This window comes from Bicyclus anynana, chromosome 9 (genome assembly GCF_947172395.1).
Source record: "Bicyclus anynana chromosome 9, ilBicAnyn1.1, whole genome shotgun sequence".
NCBI classification, from domain to species: domain Eukaryota; kingdom Metazoa; phylum Arthropoda; class Insecta; order Lepidoptera; family Nymphalidae; genus Bicyclus; species Bicyclus anynana.
The window spans coordinates 9,339,550-9,358,646 of NC_069091.1; the positions used below are offsets into that span (position 1 = coordinate 9,339,550).

A 19,097-nucleotide genomic window follows, 5' to 3' on the forward strand; every position below is an offset into this window, starting at 1 on the left:
GTGGTTCCTTTTCCCGTAAGAATACGGAGATAAATATAGCCTATAGCCTTCCTCAATAAATGGGCTATCTAACACTGAAAGAATTTTTCTAATCGGACCAGTAGATCCTGAGATTAGCGCGTTCAATCAAACAAACAAACAAACAAATTCTTCAACTTTATAATATTAGTTTAGATGTGCTTGATATTTTTGGCAAGGACATTTCTATTGATGAAATTTTTACTTATTACTCTTACAACTTCATAAACTGTTAGTCAAGATATAGTATTTATTTCTAGTTTTTTTTACATAATAAAATACCCAATTACTGCTAACATACCGTCATCATCATGGTCACGCGGTGGACGATACTTCTTTTTAAATATTCTACGAAGGAAATCTGCAAACTTATTATCTTGCACTAGTTTTTTAAATTGCCTTTGTAAATCTTGACATGCCGAATCTAGACTTTCCTTCTCAGCTTTATGTTCTTCTATGCGATGTTGGCAATCCATGATCTGATCATTAACACCACGGACCTTTAAAAGCAAATTAGAATGCGTAAAAGTAGTAGACTACATTTATGATATTAAACTCTATATGTGAAAGCTTAATTACCTGCATTAGTTTTGCGTAAACTCTTTCTGCCAGGCGATCTTCGTGTGCTTCAAAGCGATTTAGTACACTCATCTCTCGATGTAGTTGATACAAATGTAGTTCCAGCAATTGATTGTTTTCCTTTAATATTTTGAATAATTGATAAAAGTAGATTGCATATTTTATGGGTTTTCAACAGATGAAAATACCGGAGGAGTCCTTTTTAAGAGGACCACATGAAAAAACGCTGTCCGAGAAACCAAAATATTTTGAAATGCCAAGAATAATGAATTAATACATATACCGACTTTGCATCGCCTTTAAACTGATCAGTCGTCGTTGTCATCAACCCATATTCGGCTCACTGCTGAGCTCGAGTCTCCTCTCAGAATGAGAGGGGTTAGGCCAATAGTCCACCACGCTGGCCCAATGCGGATTGGCAGACTTCACACACGCAGAGAATTAAGATAATTCTCTGGTATGCAGGTTTCCTCACGATGTTTTCCTTCACCGATTGAGACACGTGATATTTAATTTCTTAAAATGCACACAACTGAAAAGTTGGAGGTGCATGCCCCGGACCGGATTCGAACCTACACCCTCCGGAATCGGAGGCAGAGGTCATATCCACTGGGCATACTGATCAGTAGTAGGTAGAAAATATTAAAATGTTATTTTTCCTGTTTGTGCTTTTAAGGAAGCTTGCTTTTTTATATTTATACTAGCTGACTCCGCGCGGTTTTACCCGCGTGGGTCCCGTTCCCGTGGGAATACGGGGATAATATATAGCCTTCTTCGATAAATAGGCTATCAAACACTGAAAGAATTTTTCAAATCGGACAAGTAGTTCATGAGATTAGCGCGTTCAATCAATCAAACAAACAAACAAACACTTCAGCTTTATAATATTAGTATAGATAATTTCAGTTCACTCTTGAACGGTTTCATGAACAATGAGAAGAATACTCACTTGTACTCGAATACGTTCCCTTTGAAGATGTTCAAGTTGAGAGTCAAATTTTTGAACCAATACTGCAGCATCTACTAGCAGCATATCTTGCTCATAAAGGTGCCTAGTAAAATAATATTATGAAACTAATCAATAATCACTTAAGTATAACAATTATTAAATATATTAAATTACTTATCTTTAGTACCTTTCAATACGTCGTTCACGTATTTCTACTTCGATAGCTGATGATTCTTGATCTTGCTTCATTTTCAACACATCCCATGAAGCAATTAACGGTCGAGATTCTGTGCAATGAAAAGTAAACGTATGATGTGAAGTAATGTTGCTAGTTTATTTATAAAATGGTCCTCCATTTGTAAAATGGTTGTCAAATGCAAAACTTGGATTTCATCCACTACTGTTGTAGTAGTAGACACAAGAAGGCTTCGGTCTGGACTTCTTTAAATGGCGTATTGCGTCCAGCTGTTCTACACGCCTTTGATCGCTTCGATCAAAGGTGTATAGAACAGCTCGATAAGATCTGCATCTTAGAATTATCTAATTTCTAAATAGTAATATGATAACAAACCAGTAATTGGGACAAATAATGGAACTCTTGACTGTCGAACCCGCGGTTGTGGATACAACGTAGACTTTCTACGTTCCTCAGGTTTTCTCATCGTTTGCCGTCTTTGTCCCAGCGTAACTATTACTTCAGGTTTTATCTGGGGATTGTTTAATTTTAAAAGTATTTTAAGTTACATTGAGTATTTTCAATTTCAACCAATGATTAAGTTTTGGTCATCAAAAGTTAAAGTCAAGATGCCTTTGGGAATGAAGTAGGAGTCCTTTTTATTAGACAAAGACGTGAAAGCAAATGTAATATTATAGGGAACGTTATCATCGTTATTTTGATAAGTTCTAAGCGTTGCTTAAATATTATATTAACCTCTAGGTTGTTTTCGGGAAATTCTAAATTGTCGTCAATGTGTGGTACAACTGGTGGTGGCTTAGCTAGCTTATGTGGAATCTCAACACGTATTTCTCCTAATCGCCTTCCGATGTCTTGCATTTTTGATACAAGCCAAACTTTCCGTTCTCGGAGTTTCAGTACCATCTCGTTAAAAGCACGCTTGTTATCGTAGATCTGAAAAGAGTTCCATAGTTATTTTTTTTTAACTACAGAAATGATACTTTAGAATTTTGTTCCACTTAGCTTTATTACAATCATTACGTACAATTATCCATCTATGTTAAGAGGCTAATGGATTAATGGATATACCTCTTTTCGGGCCATACAAATGCGAAGTTGTGTATTATGTCCTTGTGATGCAACGTAATCCGGTTCTGTTTTAAGAACTCGATTACCTATAGTTTCTTCAGCTTCTTTGAGTGCTTCTGCGGCGCCTGGTGGCATTGCGTTTGGGTCTGGTTTACGAGATAAATGTTCTTGCCACTTAAAAACGTAACATTAGTTTTAGTAAGTGTACCTATTGAATACACAATTTAAATGCTTATTAAATAAAATTAGTAGCTAAATAAATAACGTAATTTGTTAAATTTCAACGTATACAGATGTTAATATGTCGATTTATTAATTTGTGTTACCTCAATAAATTGTATGTGGTGTCGATTTATCCTTTGATAATAGTTTCGCAAAGCCTTTTTTAAAGGATGAGGTGGATTTGGCGGCAAGCCTAGTAAGAAGGATGCAACGCGAGGTGGACCCCAGGACATCCTTTTAGCAGTTGCTTTTAATGTCGTTGATTCGGCTCGCCTGGATGTTATAAAAATTTAAAATGTTACATAGATAAACTATGTTTAAATAAAATAGCTGCTATCAAAAGCTCGTTTTTCAATTTGTTCGTTTTCATATTCATACTTACCGTTTTTCAATTTCGATTAGTACGAATAAATTTAAATTCCTGAGGTAAGCGTGAAAAAATATAATCAAGAATTATACATATAATTTCTACAATTGGACCTACTTATGCAAGCAGGAACCAATCCACACAAATGCCAAAATCGAGTTAAGGACACAGAAGCTTTCAAAAATGAGGCTTCTATCGACCCTGTAAAGATCAAAATGATCTGACAATTTTGACAGAACAAAACATTTCTATGACAAAGTTATCAACCAACATAACCGCAGGTGTTCAATAAACTAACAAGATCCATGCCCCATAGTCACCCAACAATCGTAAAAAATTGTTGAATTTAGTTTTTTTAATAAGACTCGTACTACATGGTCCTTTGCATTTTTTATTTTTTAATCAAAAAAGTAGAACCATGCAGGTTGGTTCTTGTTTGCATATTAAAATAGGCATAATCGTAATTATTTACAAAGACTCACATTACTTGATTCCTTGTTGATATTCCTTGTTGATATAACATCTAAGGAGTTATGTCCTTTGAATCTGTGTTGTATAATAAACTCTGATAAAATTATTCGTCCAAGTCAGAGATACCTACATACACTATTGGAATTCACTAGTTTTTATATTTTTTGTGATAAGTTTTGGTATGAATATGACATGACAACTCTTTCTAAACTTTATAGTAGTTAAATAATATTGACAGTGGCAACACTGTGTCAAAAAACTGGAGCGTTCGGTGCGTCTACGTTGTGTGATTAATAAAATTGTAATAATTGATTTATTGTTTCCAACAATGAAGAGAGTGAACACCAGGATACAAACTATGATTTCTAGCTGCCTAAACCATTCAGATAATAAAGAGAACGACAATCAAGGTACGTAAATAATTTTAAGGTTATAAAAAGTTTTTGTTGTTTCTTGAAATTTTTTACTTATTCATCTCTTCAGTTTGTGGCACGGTTCTACTATAACTACATCATGTTTTCAACAAACCGGATCATATTAATGTTCATTAACATTCATAATAATATGTGTATTTACATTATAGACAGTAATGTTAAACTACTTTGCTCAGTATATATTATTCCTTTTTCAGATTTTTATGATAACTCTAGGTCAAGCAGTCCAATCCAGGTTTCTTCAGGTATTGTTTATGTTATTTCTGTATATTTTGCATTTTGAATGCCTTTTTTTGCGTGCTGTTGCTTTAGTAGGTACTTCTCCGAAAAAGAGACTTTACTACATTTCAGTTCAGCTTAACAGAAAGATAGTGAAGTTACTTTCGCATATAATATTATTAGAGATTTTTTAAAATAAAAAGCCTATTTTTCAAATTATAAATTAAATAACATTCTAAAGGTGAACGCACATTTGTCTCAGCCGAACGCAACGACGGGCCGAACGAAACGAATTTTAGAATTCTTTATTTGAAATCCTATGAAACCTCGCACACCCGCATACCACCGATTCGATTCGTCCAAATCTGGAAGAACCCCCGGAAATTCTAGATTATCAACAAATTAGGCTCGGGCGAATCGATCAGAATCGACCGAATATGCTCGCATTCTGACAGTGGCGTGGAATATAGCAAAACGCGAGTACTACTTCTTCATTAATTCTTTTCGGCGTGGTCGATTATTTAGGTGCGGAAAGCTTCTGCTATATGTGTGCAAAGCTTCCTTGACTTCGATTCATTCGACGTGTTTGGTTCGGATAAGTGTGCGATCACCATAAATTACGGAAAAGGCTTAATTGACTACATAGGCATGTTTAAATTTGTAATTTTTGATTAAAAGCGGGCTATTATTTTAGATTTGCTGCGCAAGCGAAGAAGATGTAGTACGCATGGTGAGGTTAATAATCCGCATGAAAAAACGAATTGCAAAGGGGGTGATGGAGCTATATCCGATCCTAATTTTTCTGCTACATTACTTACCGTCTCTGCTGAAGCTTGCCAGTGTCCTTTGCCTCCTCCGCTGTCTTTAGCTACTAATTTGGTGAAGGAAAATGAAACAATACTTACTTCTATTGATACTGATGGTCATGATATTGAAACAGCTGTTGAAAAGAGCATAGAACCACCTCCATACTCACCGCTGACCCCACGTCCAGTCATTGCTAAAAGTAACGAAACTTCTGCAGCTTTATGGGCAGATATCAATAATGCTTTACTAACCTCAAAATCACTTACCGAGATTTCTGCTGAAAAAAGTGTTTCACCGCTTCCTCCTATGTCTCCAGAAATGGCGTCTTTGTTTCATATTTTAGCTGATGCAACGGATAACTACTATCCGAACACTGAAAGTGTATCTGATACATCAACGATCGTAAGCTTGAGAAGTAGCGAAACTCCATTATTTATTGATAGCGATGATTCGGTAAGAGATCCTAACTACTGTGCCAATGCGAATTATGGCTCGAGTGATGATAGCTCTAATGATTCAATTTCTTTGATATCTGGTACTGCACATGTAGAAATCAACCAAATACCTAACGGTATAAAGGAGATCGCTAGTTATCAACCAGAATCAATCAGTTTAGGACCTCATTGTGCTCAACAAGAAATTGCGCAAGTCGATAATGAGATGGCTTCTATTTTAGAATTTGCTATAATATCTGACAATGGTAATGCTACTAATGATAGGTTACGCATAGGAGCTGTTTCTGTTCACGAAACTGAATCATTAGTAACTGGAATACAGCCCATGGGAAGGCCAAAAAAAGGCCGAAAGCCAAAATATGGTGGGATATCGCGGGAAGAAAGGAAGAAACGAAAGTACACAAATTTGTCTTATGTCAACTCGAGGAAAAAGATAGTCAGTCCTAAAAAATTTATAGATTTTCAATGCAGTTGCCTAAAAATGTGCCACGAAAATGTATCAGTAGAAAAGAGATTGGACCAAGTTAAAAAGTTTTATTCCCTAGGATCTTATAATGCGCAAAATATGTTTTTAACTGCTTTAATAAAAGAGCAACCAGTGAAGCGTCATTACGTAGCAACTGACAATAAAACCAAAGTTTCAAAGAAAAAGTCTTACTCACGTTAATATTTTCTAGATGGTGTATCAGTTTGTAGAGATATGTTTGTTAAAACATTACAAACGTCGGCAAAAAGAATAAATACGTCGCTTTGTAAGATGCGATCAGGCAGTTGCATTACAGATAATCGTGGTGTGCATGGCGGTTACAATAGAGCATCTCCTGAAAGCGAGGAGTTCTTGATTAACCTTATTAAAAGGTTGCCAACATATGTATCTCACTATCGCCGAGAAAAAACAGAAGGGGCTAAGTTTTTGAGAGCAGACATGACTTTATCAAAAATATATGAGCTATACAGCGATGAAGTCAAAACCGCCGACGTAAGAATACTGTCTGCTGCAAAAGTTAACAAATTGTTTTTTACGAAATTTAACCTGCGTACCAAGCCTCTTAAAAAAGATACGTGTAATAAGTGTGACTTTTATGAAAGTCAAATTCAAGTGTCGTCAGATTCAAATAGAGTTGACATTGAACAAAAGCGAGTAGCGCATCAAGAAATCGCAAAATCTCTGCAAAACCAATTGAGAACTGACATGAAGCTAGCTAAAGATGATCCCACAGTCGAAACTCTGACTTTTGATCTCGAAAAAACGTTACCTTTACCGCGTATACCTACTAATATCGTCTTTTACAAAAGACAACTCTGGGTATACAATTTAGGTATACATACTGGGAGCAAAGACGAAGCTCACTGCAATGTATGGGTAGAAGGAGAAGCTGGCAGAGGTGCTCAAGAGGTGGGGTCTTGCCTCATCAAACATATCACAGAAAGGCTTGATAGCAACGTTAAATATCTGATTTTATGGAGCGATTCGTGTGGTGGTCAGAACCGCAATATAAAATTGATATTAATGCTGAAAGCCATGTTGAATGAACATCCAACTTTAGAGCAGATAAATATAAAATTCCTTGAATCAGGGCATAGCTTTCTCCCAAATGATACAGATTTTGGAAAGATAGAATGTGCCTTAAAGCGGCAACAGAGGCTCTATACACCGGATGATTATATTCAGATTATGAAAACTTGTAAAAAAACGAATCCAATGCATGTACATAGGATGAAAAATGAAGATTTCTTGTCATCGTTGAAGTTAGAAAAAAATATAATTAATAGAAAGAAAACGATAGGCGGAGAGAAAGTTTCATGGCTTCAAACTAAAGAAATTATGATTAAAAAGGATGAAATGTTCAAAATTTACATGAAAACTAATTTGAATGAAGATTTTAAAGTAGTGAATATTAAAAAAAATGTTCGCGGAAGACAATATTTTATAACAAAAGCGATAATGGAGCCACTTTGGCCAACAGGGAAACCTGTCCCTGACGCTAAGTTAAGGGATTTAAAAAGTATGCTACACCTGATTCCGCAAGACTCACATGATTTTTATGTGAAACTTGTCGGAAATGACGATATAGAAGACGATCTTGAAGGCTTTTCAGGTCAACCGGATTTTGATATAGAATTGGATTTAGATTAAATTATTTTTGATATTCAATTAAACTTATTTGTAGTTTTTAACATTCTCATATTATATATATAATTCTAAGGATTTAAGGTTTGTTTTTATTTTAATAATAAATCGATATGTTTAAAATAAATATGGGATTTTTCATTTTTTTCCTATAAATTTATGGCATGATGATAATTAACAAAGAACCAACCAACACACAGATAGTTTAGCAAAAAGGAACCAACGAGTTATTCTTTAATTATTATTAAAAGTGTTAATGATTTTCATCAATATGATATTTGTTTACATAGAGCAAATTATTTGGAACAATATTGTAAATAAACTTCATTCAAAATTACAAACAATTTCACTGTGTACAAAATTTAGACAAAAATGGCTTTTTCTCAAAACTGTCATCGTGTGGGTTGATTCTGTTTTGCATAAGTAGGTCCAATTAATATAATACTTAATTCATATTCAAATTATTAGCAATAAGTACCTTCCTCGTAAAGATGCTTCAGCCATTTTTTGATAAACTTCTGCAAGCTGATCATAAAAGGCTTGTGAAAGATTCTTCTGACGCAAAGGTCTAATCATAACTTCGGGATCCCTTCGGAATAAATATTTGTATAAGATTATTCATTAGCTATTAGCATTTTTCATTTGCACTAAAATTTTATATTATTTTATAGCAAACGTATAACTTCGTATAGGATCTTAAATTATGCTAAAACACCAATCGTATCCAATCAAAATCAAAATGTAGGGTCTGTTGGTGTTAGGATATCTTACCGTATTGCTTTCAAAGTAAATGGAAATACATCAAGCTGAATAATATTCCTCGAATGCATCTTATGGAGAGCAAGATCAGACGCTTCTAGTTGATGAGCTAACTTGCGACGAGTGAGTGCCTTCATGTCATCCAACTCCTTCTCTTGCACGACAAGTGGCCTTGGATCAAGCGTTACGTCAATTTGTTGTGAGTATGGTAACGTTCGGTTTCTAAAAAAACGTCACATTTTATTATTATTAGAGCAGTTGTTGTTATGTTTATCTTAATTAGTTAATTATTTATTAATTATAAAAATGAATGTATGAACTGTATTGCTAAGCGCAAATCTCGAGAATGGCTGAACCGATTTCGCTAATTATTTTTTTAGAATATTCCTTGAAGTACGAGAATAATTCCTACGGAGAGTTATTAATCAGGATAGGGGTAGGTTAGGGATAGAGAAGAAGTGCACATAAGTCAGAGCGAAGCTTGACCGGGTCCCTAGTATACTATATAAATTAATTTATTAATTGCATTAATACAAAGAGAAAATTGACTAAGTATAAGCAAAATTCTATAACATGGATCATTAAATGACAAGAGCAAGATGTGTCAGAACACAAATCGATTAATGCAGCGTTTATCAACAATTTATTAGGTACTATTATATCGATGGCTAGACACTTACGCTTTGATTAATTTGGTATATTCAATAGTTAATTCTGCCAGTTGATCGCGGACACGTTTTTTATGTGCATTTGCTATTGATATCATTTTATCATATTCTTCTTTTTGCTTAAGTTGCTCGTGAGACATTAGTTCTCCATCAACAGTACTCGGTTCTTTGACTTTGTCTAATTTCTGAAAATTCAAAAACAGTCACAATACAATATACAATTTTAAAATTAGCTTCAACTGATTTTGCAATTAGGTATGTCTCTGAAGTTATTTGGTGTACTAAACTTACTGGCAGCTCTTCCAGAGTAGGTAAAGGCAATTTTGGTAGCAACGGTTCCGTGAAATTTATAACATACGAAAATATATTACCATCAGATCCACTTGTATATAGATGCCTATAAATAATAAATAAGAATATTTTCAAGATATAAAGATTAAACAAAACCTATGAATCAGCTTCATACATGAAGTAAAAATAAAAGAAGTTATAACGATTTTAAATTATAATGAATTATTCTTAATTATAATGTTGAATGATTTTTTAAAAGACCAACTGTTAAGTTTCTTGCCGGCTCTTCCCAACAGAACCTGCCTTGCGAACCGGTGTTAGTCTTTACAAATAGTCGAACTTGACATTTCCAAAGATGCTTGTAGCCTTTTGAAATAAAATTGACATCTTATGATTACTTATTTTCTAGCATTATTAACTTTCCATGAATTGTACTCACGTGCCATCAGAACTAAATTCTATACATGTTATAGCACCTGTATAGCGGTCGTGCATTGGAAGATAATAATTGTCAATAAAATCTATACGAGGAATCGGTTGTTTCTGTAACGATAAATTATTAAATTCAATTTTAACCTGGAGTTAATAGGTTATCATTCTGAGACGGTATTTTGTGTTTACTAATTCTATATTCTAATTAAAGGTAACGTTGATTGTGTTTACTAAGTATTGCAATTAAAGGTAACATTGAAAAGAGTTTGCCACTAGAGCGAATCATTTTGACCCCCCTTTTTCAACACGGTGACTGGTGCTGATTCTAATTCCTAATTAGAATCCTGAAAACTTCGATTAAAGCTCCACTAGATACCTTCTCCATGATGAAACAAAAAGTTTCTGATGTAGGTATAATTCTCCGAGGTTTGTATATAAAAACAGCAAGATTTTAATGAGAATCGCGATAAAAGAGAAAGATAAGAATTTAGGGGTTACCTCTTCTTTGGCTAGGCGCCTTCCTTTGAGTTTTTTGAGCAGTTTTTGTTGGGCCATCATCCACGTCATATAATGGTGTTCAGGAGAATCTTCGTCTTCAGTTGGCATTCGGAGTACTCGGATATAACCAGTGTTTGTTCCCGCAACTATATAGCGCCCTTCATTTCTTTAAGTAAAATAAATAAAATAGTAACTAAATATTTTTTTTTCAATATAATATTTCCTTATAAATACCGCCATCTACAATAAGCGATTTTGATTTAAGAGCGACTTTGATTTTATGGTAGATTTAAAATTCCGACGAATTGAGAATCTTCTCATTTTTTGAAATCTGTTAAAAACTGAAAAGTAAATGATATTTAAGATCATCAAACATTTTTATAATTATTATAACAGCCTTCAAAAAGGAGGAGGTTCTCAAGTTGACCGGTATTTTTTTTAAATTAAATTATATTACAACGTACACAAATTTCATGGTCGTAATATCTTCCTGCCATGCTCCAGGAAAAGGTCCGTATTTGAGAATCTTAGTATGCTTTGGTTTAACTAAAAGCAATGCTCCTGTACCCTGCTGAATTACCCAAATGCCTTCTTCACAGTATTCTGCCCATGTTATAGTAGTTCCAGGGGTATTTTCAGCTTCCTCTAAAGATGTAAAATAAATACAAATTATTTAATAGTCTTTGAATACGGTTTGCATCCTGTGAAGATAGCTGTGTTTATTTAGACCTAGCTGTATTTCTCCAACCCACACATCTTCTTCGTCATCTTTTTCTTTCTCGGCTTCTCCTTGAGCTTTTAAAGCTTCTTCATCAATACTTGCAAGATCTTCTTCAGTCGGAAATGGTCTGTTGCGCATACTATTGGCATAAAATAAAAATGTTATTTAAATATTTATCGATATTAGTGTTTATTTTTAAGTTTTCAACTTACTAGTATTTTTTGACGATAATTTCTTCGAAAGAATCGAATTGTTGTTTGAAAGAGGTGATTTCAGAATATTTTCGGACGGGAATATTAGGTAACACTGCTTCCCAAATTACGCCCATTTGCCCACACAAAAGTAGTACTCGCTCCTTAAATAATAATTATGATTAAAATTATGTAGTTCATGATCATATTAATGCTTACAGAGAAATTAGATATTGCAGTAGTTAGGCATGTTAATTTTGATCATACAGTGATTCATGTTATATTCTTACTTCATTTGGTTTCCAAGTCATATAAGCTACATTGTTTTGTGTCGGTATAAAGCCCAATCTTTCTAAACTAAACGGTGTTCCCAATTGTAAGTGATACATAAATATCGTACTGTCTTCTCCGCAAGTAACTAATAGTGTACGATGCTCATTTATTGTTATCTGAGTAATCGCTTTCGAATGTGGTTTCAGTAACTGTAAGAGGTATGTTTTTATCAAATGTTGTCTAAATATGAACGTATATTTACTCATTATATTATATTTATATTAATAAACTTACCGATATCAAATCCATGACATCTGCGTTTATGGAATCATCGCTGTGAACAGTAAGTGCAGAATGTACACGAACTTCTATTAATGATGTTTTACCATGCAATCTTTCTGGGTGTACTAGTAGCGTTCTCATGATACCATCTGCAAAGCCTACTAATATTACACGAGACGTAGTGTCAACCTGTTTAAACAAACAAAATAATTACAAATCTTAGCATTTATTTACGCTAAACAGAAATCATTGTGGCTTTAGAGTGCCTGCAGACATTTGTAAGTTGGCCTACTAAACTACACTTTAGTACTCTTACAATTGAGTTGGACAACTTTTTAATTTAATCAAAAGGGAGTCGATATTCTGATACGATCGGTGTTCAATTTATTAGTTGGGAAAGATATGGGGGTCTCATATATCACTATGCCTAATAGTTTATTTTGCGATTTAGCCGGCTAACTTGCAATTTTAAGTCTGCGGGTGCTCTTAGGTATGTGTCTATGTGGAAACTTACATCAACTGGAGGATACATCATGCATGTAACAGCAGCTTGGAATTGGTATCTTGCCAATAGTATATGTGTTTCAGAATTATAAGCATGTAAGGCTCCGTCTTCTCCTGCTGTGATTAAAATAGGATGTGTGCGTAGTGCTGCCATTGCTACCACGCTCCCCGCGTGAAATGTCATAGTTTTACGATGATCGCATTCTAATTTATCTATGTCTAGTTCGACAGTCCAAATTCCACCATTTCCATCCTAAATATTTAGACATAAATGAGTATTTCAACAGATGAAAAGATTCATTTATAGTCGTAGATGAATATTTTCCTCCGCAAACCAATTAATATTGTAAATCATGATCTAAATTATTGGTTTGCTTATAGACGAACCTATGTGCTATGGGTGCTTTTCCACCAGAGCTAATGTGCTATACTACGTTGCTATGGATGAGTTTGATATCCACCAACAATATTCATTGGTTCACATAGCTTAGTACTGGTGGAAACGGATTCAACTAAAATAAGTTTTTTAATGAAAGAATGCGTGCTATAATGGATGCGTACTCTCGCAGCTACTTTGCGGCGGCGCATCTTCATAGCGCATCTTCCTCGCACAGCTATATAGCTTAGTATTGGTGGAAACGGTCACATATTTTCGTAGAGTATATTTCACTTCTTCGCAGCATAGCACATCTCTGGTAGAAAATCACCCTTAAGCTGTGCTCACCTGAGCATACCAATGCATATCCTTCTGATGTTTTAAACTCATAATTTGACAGCCGGGTACCTGTATAAAAAAAAATAATATTAAATCAGCAATATATTAATGTATCAAATAAGCTGAGATTGGAGATAGGCTTATACAATTCTAATTCTCTAAAGAAGATTTATAAAAGTTTAATATATACGAAAGTTTCAGCAACGGGGTTAAGTTCCACGTAGGGATCTTCCTCTGGAGGATCTGCTTGTTCTACTGTATCCCAATACCAAGCACGTATGTAACCATCGCGACCAATCGTGGTAACTTCATCGCCAGCTGGACTTAGCATGAATTGAATCTAAAAATAATAAAATGTACAAATCAGAACAAAGTGAAGCTAAAAAAAAAACGATAAAAAATTCAATATGACTTCAGGATTAGACACTTTTTTGTTTGGAAACTGACGTGATAGTAATGGTTCTTAGCTATAACTTATGAAGATTGGTTCAGGAGTAGTAGGTTATAGGAGTGGAGAAATGGTAGCTGGCATTTCTAGGTATAGCTAAACTTGAGCAGATGCTGAAGCATCAAATAGTCTGGAAAAAGCTAAGATACCTATACGGTGTCTGATCTTCATCATTATCAACCCATATTTGGCTCACTGTTGAGCTCAAGTCTCCTCTCAGAATTAGAGGGGTTAGGCCAAATAGTCCACTACGCTGGGCCAATGCGGATTGGCAGACTTCACATACGCAGAGAATTAAGAAAATTCTCTGGTGTGCAGGTTTCCTCACGATGTCTTCCTTCACCGTTCGAGCCGTCTGAGCTTACATAATCATAATAAACATGTAAGCCATCACGTAACATTAACTTTTAGAGTTTTCTTCTTTGTGTCGGGAATTGGTTAAAAACTAGTTTTAATAATTTATTTTTCTATTTCAAGTCAAGTCAAGAACTCTCAAGAAAATATTATGTACTAACAATTGGAGCATTATGACAAGTCTTCCTTCCACGTTGAGTTACTTCTAATTTAACAAGACCAGCTTCCCACACTAGAACATTTCCCCATTCACAACCGGATAGGACCTGTAACACAATTCAATTAAGTAGATACTACATCTATCGTACATAACAATCTACGTATGAATATATCCTCTGTAATATATCCCTTTATGCAAGTAAAAACTCTGTCACCAATAGCTTTCTTGCGATTTGTTAGTTGCGTAACTGTCAAAGCGGAAGCTTGACTGGCTCTGCTTGTATCGTTAAAATTATACTATTATTAGTCACAATAATCAGTATAACATTTTATTGTAAAATAGACTTTACTAACTACTATATACTTCAACTAGCGGAAGCCCGTGACTTTGTTCCCTTGGACCATTTTAATCCGGCTCTATCGCAAAATCCGTTCTTAGTGGATAACCACTAACTATTAACTACCTCTCTGCCAAATTTCAGCTTTGTACATCAAGCGATTTTCAAGATTTCGTGATGATGACCTTTCGCATTAATATAGTAAGATAAATATAATGATAAGTTCACGTACTTTTTCATCTGGCATTGGGTATACACCTAAGACATCACATATCTCTGTTTTACCAAACCTTCCAAGTTCTCCTTTTAGCTTAAGACCTGTAAATGTTTGTGCCATTTTCCACATTTTTATATGAGCAGCTCCTGTAATGTATGAAACAAAAATAGATTATACGTATAGGATTGCGTAAGCCAAGGAAAATTCAAACTGAAAGCTTTCTCGGCTTAATAAACGATTCAGTATACTGTATAAACGTTGTAATTAATGTGTATATAGAAAATAAATTTAAATTCAAATTTGGAACCCTTTTAAGATCCGTCCGTCTGTCTAAAGACGGATAAAATAATGAAGATATCTATGAAGGTTTAGATCAGCCTTTACCTGCTGTAGTAAGTTGACCAGGACAGTACGGCGAGAACATTACTGTATTGACATCAAATGTAAACGCACTTGTACGTAAGAGTATTGTGTGGCGTTTCCAATTCCAAATAGTCAAATTGTAGTCAGGCTCCTTTCCTACAGAAGCTAACATTTCGCCATCTGGACTGGAAAGATATGTCGAAGCTAAAGTTGCGAGGTTATATAAAGCACTCAACTATAAATATTTCAATTTTCCAAATGGCATAGAAATGATAAATATACCTAAAGTCAAGAACAGAGTAAGCGTTAGTGGTGCCATCTCTAAGAACAGCATCTATATCCATTTGGGGCCAAGTGTAAAGCAGTATTATAGGATCACGTTCCCCTTCTCTTCCTTCAGCAATAACTATACGATAATTTGGATCTTTTCTGTAAGACTAAACAAAACATGATAATACTATAATATAAGCTTTATAAGTATCTTAATAATGATAATTAACGCGAAAATCTGGATTGAATTATTGACATAGTCTACGTCTATCCTAATATTCCAACAGGAACAAACTCAACAGCGGGGTAATATACAGTTATTTTGAATAACATTTGCATTATGATTTTACAAGTATCACAATATTACCGTAACGGCTCCAACAGACCCCCCTGTGGTACTCCGACGAAACCATAGCTGTTTTGTGTTGACATCCATGAACGTGATGATACTTCCAGCGGCCCAGCATACAACAGCATCATCACAAGCACAAAGATTAAAGTATTTTTTGCAATTGTATCCATACGAATATCTTTTTGTATATAAGGAAATTATATTCTTCAAAAACGAGAAAGAAATATAAGAGAAAAGAAAAGACCGATTTCGCTTGTATTTTTCATTTCTTATTTACATCCATTAGGTTTAAAGAAAATATTATTTATGAAGTGAAATTATGCTATGCTAGTGCCGGTTTTAGGACTACAAGCCCCCCTGAGTGAGATTTGTACGACGACTGTGTCCCTTAAAAACCACTACGAACAAAAATGGATTTTTTTATTATTACTAGCGGACGTCCGCGACTTCGTCAGTGTGAAATTCAGTTTTTCATAAATATCCGAGTGATTTTTAACCGACTTAAAAAAGGAGGAGGTTCTCAATTCGGTCGGTATTTTTTTTTTCTGGGCTAAAAAATAGCCTCTATGCTCTGATTTACTAAAAGATTTTGTTTCGGCAACTTTTTTCCTGAGTTACGGATATTTTCGTAACTAACTCGATATGGAAGAAAATGTAAATTGAATTCCACTTGTGACTCTTATGACAATTTTTGTTACATGGACTATTAAAATCCTAAAAAAAATTAAAGTATGTTGGCTTGGTAATGCGACTAAGTCAGTCTGTTGAAACTTGAAAGGATACTCAAACTCGAATAGATCAAGTGGTATAGTTGAATCCAAGCTATTCACAGCACCAGACACAAAATCGTCCGGGTCGTATTCTGTAAGTTGAGATTCATCCTCGACGGATTCTTCTTCGACATCCGCGGCCTCTTCTTCAGCAATTTGTTCTGTTTTAAATTAGCTACTTAATGTTGTAATACTTTTCATTTCATTTTTGACGACCTCTCAGGCGCAGTTGGTTGTGGTTGTGCTGGTTAAGGTGATTCTCAACAGAGAGGTCCTGTACCTACGCATAGCTGGCAACCAAATACGTATTTCATGAAGCGAAGTAGACAAAACGGGACCAGTAAGCCATCTCTTCGCCCCAACGCAATGAAAGATATATTTCAGGTTGCGCATGCTATTGGTTGACATTTGTCTATTTCTCTTCATGACTTCATTTGTCTGGTTACATGCTAGGCTCATAATTTCGTTTCCCAGCTCGGGACAGATTAGGATGTTATATTTTATAAATGGATTTAGGTCTGGTGGTGCCTGCTAGGCATTGGCCGTGGCTAGTTACCACCTTACCGGCAAAGACGTAGGAACCGCCAAGCGATTTAGTGTTCCGGTACGATGCCACATTCATACCATTTGAGTATGGGTAGAATAAACTTGTAGGTACCTACTTCTTCCAAGTAAGCCTGCTTTCTTCTTAGCCTGCATCGTCACTTAACGCAGTCAAGGGCTAACTTGTTAGTAAATGAAAAAACAATACGCTTGGTAATATCTCAGAATACAGAAAACACCAGAAGCCACGTTCAGTCGTAAATAAATATAAATAAAACACATTGTAACCAAAAATTGTACCTGTATAGCACGTCACACAGCACAGCATATACAGAGATTAATCGCTTGTTTGTGAAATTACACCGAAAAAGAGTAATTTCAATGGCTTAATTCCTACGCGCGATCATATCTTCTGGAGTTTTCTATATTCTAAGTGTAAGATGTGTGACAAGACAATAATTGGTTTACAAGGTTAAGGTGGTTGTTCCGTTATCTTAAAAGTTTGGAACCTCTGATCTAACAAATATTTTAAATGCAAAACATTGAACGAATGGATATTTATTGTTACTCGATCACGTAGAACGTCTGAAGAGGTTCCATATTCCCACAGGAATGGGATCCATACCAACTATACGAGTGAAATCGCAGAATGCAGCTAGTAATTAGGTCATCATCATCATCATAATCAGTAACAGCTGATTGACGTCCATTGCTGGACATCTTGCATGGACTTCCAGACAAAACGGTCCCGAGCTGAGAGCAACTTACAACCGAGACCAATTGACCACTTTCCGGTACGGGGTCGCAATTCCAGCACCTTCGAATCCCAACGTCAAGTAATTACAGGTATATAATATTATCAATGCAGGTATCTACGTACTTACCCTCCTCGTCAATTTCTTCGCCTACAATTTCTTCGTCCGCCATTTACTTTCAAAAATTTGTAGCGATTTAAACAAAACATGCACCGTTGATATGAAAATCAATTAATATAAGTAAACAAAAATCCGTTGCTTAGTTACGGCCACAGATTTCAGGATAATGTGCCAAAAATTGCCACAATTTTTTCTGGCCCGATGGCCAGAACTGGAACTTAGGTTATGGGGGTCGCCAATTTGCAAAACATTATACTAAAACCGGTCAAGTGCGTGTCGGGCTATGCTCAGTGTAGGTTCCGTAGATTAAGTTGGCACAATCGATATTTTTGTGCATTGCTTAAGAGATCAAAATCCCATAAGCAATGCACAAAAGTATCGCTAACGATACCCAACCCCATGGGATAGATGAAACATTCATCCTCACTTTGCATGTAGAGACGGAAACCAAATTGTCAAATTTTCTTTATACCACTTTAATGACAAAATGTCCAAAAGTAGGTCCTTCCGGTAGATGCTCCCAGAAGGACGTTCCGGTGGACGGTGACCTCCAGCAGTAAGTAAGTATAATTTATTTTGTATTATTATATCAATTTGTCCTGCTGGCAGTAAGAAATATAAAATGTGCAAAGTTTTTCTAAGAAAAGTTAGTCTCTCTAAAGGAAACAATGCGCAAAAAATGTTTTTAATTTGTTAATTAAAACATACATCATACAAAATCATCCCGAGATACCATTTTGAATGTGGAACGCAAAACAATTTCGTCCGGGTGGTGGTGAGTATAAACCACATGATTTTGCAGTAGAAGCTAGCCTTTAGCTGCTTTTTATAAATTCGGGAGCATATAATACATTTACGCTGCACTCTTTGTCTTTCATCGTTTTTGGAAAGTCACTTCAGGACATGGTAAGCAAATTTTGAAATTAAGAAAATAAATAAATTAAGGAGTTTTATAAAGATAGCAGTATTCAACTGAGTTTCTAGGGTTAGATCCTTATTAAAAGTCCAACTCGTCAAACGGAATAATCGAGTAAGGTTAACATCTCTTCTCTATAAATTTGTTAGAACGTAGAAATTTCACTTCTCTGTCTATATATTTACCGTCCTAAACGTGTCAGTTGATTTACATGTCAGCGTCAAATGTCAAGTTCAACTGTC

The 19,097-nt window shown here is 35.1% G+C and overlaps 1 protein-coding gene across 1 annotated transcript in view; it reads right to left on the reverse strand.

The window, feature by feature from the left end:
* Positions 1-17,991, reverse strand: part of LOC112050608 (cilia- and flagella-associated protein 44) — a 28,341-nt gene extending 10,350 nt beyond the window's left edge. The window contains exons 1-29 of the mRNA XM_052883608.1: positions 17,949-17,991; positions 16,535-16,682; positions 15,767-15,929; positions 15,412-15,566; positions 15,151-15,314; positions 14,782-14,912; positions 14,214-14,318; positions 13,441-13,590; positions 13,260-13,319; positions 12,546-12,788; positions 12,044-12,220; positions 11,767-11,958; positions 11,498-11,640; positions 11,294-11,424; positions 11,029-11,209; positions 10,565-10,730; positions 10,074-10,177; positions 9,635-9,740; positions 9,356-9,528; positions 8,688-8,897; positions 8,395-8,505; positions 3,137-3,305; positions 2,811-2,984; positions 2,478-2,675; positions 2,118-2,253; positions 1,734-1,833; positions 1,547-1,649; positions 598-717; positions 320-518 (exon numbers count right to left, since the gene is read on the reverse strand). Coding sequence (XP_052739568.1) covers positions 320-518; positions 598-717; positions 1,547-1,649; positions 1,734-1,833; positions 2,118-2,253; positions 2,478-2,675; positions 2,811-2,984; positions 3,137-3,305; positions 8,395-8,505; positions 8,688-8,897; positions 9,356-9,528; positions 9,635-9,740; positions 10,074-10,177; positions 10,565-10,730; positions 11,029-11,209; positions 11,294-11,424; positions 11,498-11,640; positions 11,767-11,958; positions 12,044-12,220; positions 12,546-12,788; positions 13,260-13,319; positions 13,441-13,590; positions 14,214-14,318; positions 14,782-14,912; positions 15,151-15,314; positions 15,412-15,566; positions 15,767-15,929; positions 16,535-16,682; positions 17,949-17,991 — 4,255 coding nt within the window. The remainder of the gene's footprint in view (positions 1-319; positions 519-597; positions 718-1,546; positions 1,650-1,733; positions 1,834-2,117; positions 2,254-2,477; positions 2,676-2,810; positions 2,985-3,136; positions 3,306-8,394; positions 8,506-8,687; positions 8,898-9,355; positions 9,529-9,634; positions 9,741-10,073; positions 10,178-10,564; positions 10,731-11,028; positions 11,210-11,293; positions 11,425-11,497; positions 11,641-11,766; positions 11,959-12,043; positions 12,221-12,545; positions 12,789-13,259; positions 13,320-13,440; positions 13,591-14,213; positions 14,319-14,781; positions 14,913-15,150; positions 15,315-15,411; positions 15,567-15,766; positions 15,930-16,534; positions 16,683-17,948) is intronic.
* Between the last annotated feature and the right edge of the window lie 1,106 nt (positions 17,992-19,097).